A 5,202-nucleotide genomic window follows, 5' to 3' on the forward strand; every position below is an offset into this window, starting at 1 on the left:
GGCTGAGCCCAGCTGCACCGCAGGCCTGGCCCTGCCCTCCTGGAACCGGCCCGGGGCAAGGTCTGGGCGGACGGAGGTGTGCGGGAAGCCTGCAGACACTCTTCCGGATCCCGGCTCGGATCCTGGCTGGGCTCCCGGCTCGGCATTAGAAGCCACCCTGGAGCCGGAGCCGGAGCTGGCGCTGGGGGCGGCGGCTGCTGGCGCTGTCCGTGGGGCTCGACCTTGATTTGACGTTGCCTTGCTCCCAGGCTGGGCCGGCGGAGGTCCCCGGGGGTGGGAACCATTTGCCATTCCTTAAATAGTATAGCGCAAAGCTTCGGAAGTAAAGCTTTTAACGTCCTTTTGCACGGAGGCAGGAAAAAAATAAAGATATGCAATCTTAAAGCAGTAGCTTTAATAATGTTTGAAAACTATTTCCTCTCCCCTCCCCCTTCTTAAATTTTGGCCATTTCCCAAAAACTGCTCAAATAGATTTCCTCCCTATTAGCCTCAACTCTTATTCTCTGCCCAAGTTCATACTACAGTTCTGGCTTATTGGAGGCGGGGATGTGGGTTTTTGAGGCTTTTCAGGACTCCTTTTGATGGATGTGTTCTGAAAAGTACATGCTCCGTATTGAAAACTTCATGAAAGGGCTGGGGGTGGGCAGGAAGGTTTGGAGCATGAAATGCCTGTCAGACGCAAACATTCTATGAACCCCAAATCCGTTCCCCCTGTAGTTCAACCTTATAGAGCAACTGGTTTCTTCTTTACCCCTTCTATCCTCTCCCCCTCATCCCCACCCCCCCACCCCCAAATCATCAGCCTTAATTTGTGAAACAGAGACAGCTTTAGGTTAAAATGGGTTTTTACTAGTTACTTTTAGAGCACTTTGAATTCCAGGCATCCAAAGATTGGGTTAGTCCTTCGAGTGGAAGGGTGGTGGTTCTGTGGCCATATACACACCAATGCCTTTTTCCAGTAAATAGCTTATAGCCGATTTTCTTCTAAAAATGGAGATTAACCTTTACCTCAGTGTTATAAGAATGTAGTTATGGGTATTATTGCATGACAACCTGCATTTCCAGGTTCCTTTCCCAGGGGTAGGAGGAGGTATTGTGCTCCCAGTTCTACTTGACCTCTAGTCTCAGATTTCCACCTGACTTCATCCTTGGCAGATCTAGTACCTGCCGTTCAACTGTAAGGAACACAAGAGCAGGAATGATTTAGAACACTTTGACTATCACAACATTAACCAAAAATGCAAAACATTTCACTGAATTCTTTGTAACACACATACATTACCTTCCCTTCTTCAAATTTAGGTACATCCAGCAATTAAAGATCAATTTTTAAAAACAAACAAAAACTCCTTCTTCCATCCCCCTCCCTTGGTTAAATACGGATTTGGTAGAGTCAAGGTAGGCCACCTAAGCTAATGAAATGTCTTCATAGCGAGATAATTCGGTCACGATCTGGACTGGTATATGGACTCTTTTTCATTGATGTGTTCTGAAAAGTACATGCTCCATATTGAAAACTTCATGCTGCTCACAACTCAGAGGGCTGGGGGTAGACATGCAGGTTTGGAGCATGAAATGCCTGTCAGACTCAAAGCATTCTATGAACCCCAAATTGTTCCCCCTGTAGTTCCCCCTGGGTACAGAGGGTTAACACCAGTTCTTATTCTTTTCCCTGTAGCCTCTCGTTTCTTTTGCCCCTTTTCCATACTATCCCATGGAGGTACCTACCATGACAGTGTCCCCTTATCAGTATTCTTAGAACTTTTTTTTCCAAATCCTGCCTTTATTTTCCTGGAAAATTCTATGTCTATTAAATCCTCTATTGGAAATTCCATTTTATCTTTCAAAATTAAATGTGGCACCTACATCTGGAATTATTTCTCTTGCATCATCATTTGAATGTTGACTTGCATGGTTTCCTGATTGGTCAGCTTGTTATTTCTCCTTCATATTGAAACACAAGCAGAAGGATCTTCTCAAAAATATGAATCTAAATGGGTTAGGGCAGTGGTCGGCAAACTGCGGTTTGCAAGCCACATGCGGCTCTTTGGCCCCTTGAGTGTGGCTCTTCCACAAAATACCGACTTCTGCGCATGGGCCACAAAGTTTCAATCGCACTGTTCGTGCGCGCCCACATGTGGTATTTTGTGTAAGAGCCACACTCAAGGGGCCAAAGAGCCGCATGTGGCTCTCGAGCCGCAGTTTGCCAACCACTGGGTTAGGGAGTCTCCTTGAAAATTAGCAGCATACACTCTGACCTTTTCTTTGGTCTGCCTTTGGGTTGAATTCTGCCCTTTGAATTTCTGTTCACTGACTACTTTGGGAAAAACTGGATATTGACCTTGGGTCTCATGAGTAATCTGTTTATTTGGCCTTTTCTGAGCAGCAGTAACTCACCACCTCTCCAAGTGCTGCTTGGTGCAAATTCGCCTGTTCACTGGAGATAACTCAATAGGGTAATCCAGCAATGCACAAGGAGCCTTTGAAAATGTCATCCTGAAATCCTGAAATCCGGGAAGAAAATGTTTCAGAATTTTCTTCTTTTCTCACCTCTCCATGCGTGGTTTACACCAAATCCATCTTGGGTTACAGATTCCCAAAGGGCAGTTTTCGCTTGATTTGAACAGGCTCCAAAGCAGCGGTTCTCAACCTGTGGGTCGCGACCCCTTTGGCGGTCAAACAACCCTTTCACAGGGGTCACCTAAGACCATCCTGCATATCAGATATTTACATTACGATTCATAACAGTAGCAACATTACAGTTATGAAGTAGCAATGAAAATAATTTTATGGTTGGGTCACAACATGAGGAACTGTATTTAAAGGCCCAGAAGGTTGAGAACCACTGCTTAAAGGTTTATGTTGGCAGGTGCTGGCAGGATGCTTTTGAAGATGCTGCTAATGATGCAGATGGAAATGATGGCTTTCCTTTTGGGTTTCATGAGAAAATACAGTCCAATGTCTGGTTGAGAAGCCTCTTTGAGACTGTTATCTTAAAAGTCTTGAGTCAAGGCTGAGTTACTGTCATACTGTATCGCCAACCTATTTCTTATACTCTCATGTGTTAGACCTTAAGCCTGACCTGCTAGTTGGCAGGTCTGAAAGAGTCCCTACCAGTCATCTGTGTGTTTAGCTTATTATCTTCTCTGGAAGAGGATGGTCTTTCATATGGATAGTATTTGGTCTTGGAGTTCAAAGAATTGGCAAGTGGAACCTTAGAGATAAGTAAGTAGATGGGAAATGAAAGGGACTAAATCCAAGGGCACTGAGTCACTGTTTACTGGCCGGGCAGCTTTTATGTATTTTTTGAGCGTTTAGTGGAAATTCAGCCTCAGAAACTGAGCTTTTGTTGGCAAACATTTTGTCTAATACTGGTTCCTTCCTATGGAAAACGATTATTTTTGCATATCCTGACTTGGAATCTCATCTTAATCCGTGAACAGAAATATCCTCATCCTAGAATTTCTACTATGTTCTTTTTTATAACACACTGGATGTCTAGGTGAAATTTATTTAGGCAGAAGGGCTGGCCAGGAAGATTAGGATGTGTCCTGAGTCAGACAAGAATACCGTGTCTGTCAGCATCTTTATTAATTTATGACAGTGTAAAGTGCTCCAATAGAAGCTGTGGATGCAGACGCAGTGCAATGACTCAGCTTAAGCAGTGCAGGCTGTTGGATCCAGAGCAATTTGTAGAAGTGTGCTGGAGGCAACTGCAGTTCTGGGAGGTGATTAGCCTTTTAAATCACCATCTCCTTATTGTAAGTGTTGCTCAGGTTTCAGAACGCCAGCCATTGAAGGATGTCTTTTTTTGTTTAAATGTAGCCATTGGTTTCCACAGAAATATCCTGAGAGGCAATGTCTTGCTGAGCTGGGTATCTCCCATCAGGATCCAGACGAGCATTTCGGGCCTCTCATTGCTGACCTTCAGGGATCGTGACTTTGAGGTCCAGAAAGCAAACAAAATGAAATCTCTCAGTTTAAGACACCTGATAAGAGAGATTTGACATAACACCCAGAATGTGAAAGATTAGATAGACTCAGTTGTGTTTAACTTGTTCTGTCCAAACAGGTAGAAGAAAGGAAAGATGCTTTTCAAGCTGAGTCTGCCAGCCAACAGGACTTGCAAATATTATGTTTCAAGGACCCTGCTTTATGATCTGAAAAAGTACAATAGCGTAAAAGGCAGAACATGAGCCTTCAAGGAATTTTCAAGCCTGGATGGTATCTTCAAACATTAGTGAACATCCTTCTTCCACCTGTTCACTGACTTCCTCACCTGGGAAACCAGGTCAAGGACTATGGTAGGACCCTCTTCCCTTGTCCAGCTACACCCGCTTGCTGAGGGAATCAAGACGGTTCCTTGAGTCCAATGGTTGACCTATGAACCAGGAGGTCAGGGTGTGATTCCTGGTCAGGGCATATGCCTGGGTTTCAGGCTCAATCCTCAGGAGGAGGTGTGCAGGAGACAGCTGATCAATGATTCTGTCTCATCATTGATGTTTCTCTCTCCTTCTCCCTTCCTTTCTCTGAAATCAATAAAAATATATTTAAAAATATAAAAAGATGGTCCCTTGACCTGAGCTTTGCTTCCTTTGGTAGTGAAAGGTGTTCTTGGTTCTTTCAACATGACCTGCATGAAGTGACACTTGCTACCTAACCCCAAGCTCCTATTTGTTGATTGGCTTTATTCCTATAATGTGTTCAATAGTTAAGTGGGTAAATGACCAGAGGGTGAATGATAGATATCCTTGAGCTTTGCCTTAATTAAGAGGATGAGATCAGGTCTCCTTAATCATGAACCTAGCCTCTCAGACTAAACAAAGAACTGTCTCTTTTTCTGACTACTTGCAATTTATTTAAATTAGTGTTGCATATTCAACAATAGAGTCAAAGCTATATAATAAAACCTCCCAGAAGGGTGAGTTTTCTTGGCCTTTGCCTAGGGATAAAAAAAAAAAAAAAGGCATTAGCCACATTGAATTAGATTTGCATCTTGTTAGCTGCCTGTATCTCCTTGACTATGGGACTTAGTGGGAGGGGCCCATCTATCTTATTTGCTGGGCAGACTGCCTTAGTTATGATTCTGCCGGGAATTAAAATAGTGAACTAGAAGCATAGGAGGGGAAAGGAAAGGGGCAGGAACTTGCAGGATAATCAAAAGAAGGGAAGCTTCAGGGTCAGTTCTTACCCCCCCCCCCG

General features: G+C 43.9%; 1 protein-coding gene across 11 annotated transcripts in view; it reads left to right on the forward strand.

Annotated features, from left to right (window-relative positions):
• Nucleotides 1–5,202, forward strand: part of TRIM2 (tripartite motif containing 2) — a 129,955-nt gene that overhangs the window by 47,955 nt on the left and 76,798 nt on the right. The window contains exon 1 of one of the 11 annotated variants that reach the window (XM_005871427.2): nucleotides 4,284–4,304. The exons of the other annotated variants lie outside the window; for them this stretch is intronic. Coding sequence (XP_005871489.1) covers nucleotides 4,302–4,304 — 3 coding nt within the window. The 5' untranslated portion in view covers nucleotides 4,284–4,301. Of the gene's footprint in view, nucleotides 1–4,283; nucleotides 4,305–5,202 lie in introns of those variants that run through there. 11 annotated transcript variants of the gene reach the window in all.

The sequence above is a fragment of the Myotis brandtii genome, unplaced genomic scaffold, assembly GCF_000412655.1.
Source record: "Myotis brandtii unplaced genomic scaffold, ASM41265v1 scaffold34, whole genome shotgun sequence".
Lineage (NCBI taxonomy): Eukaryota > Metazoa > Chordata > Mammalia > Chiroptera > Vespertilionidae > Myotis > Myotis brandtii.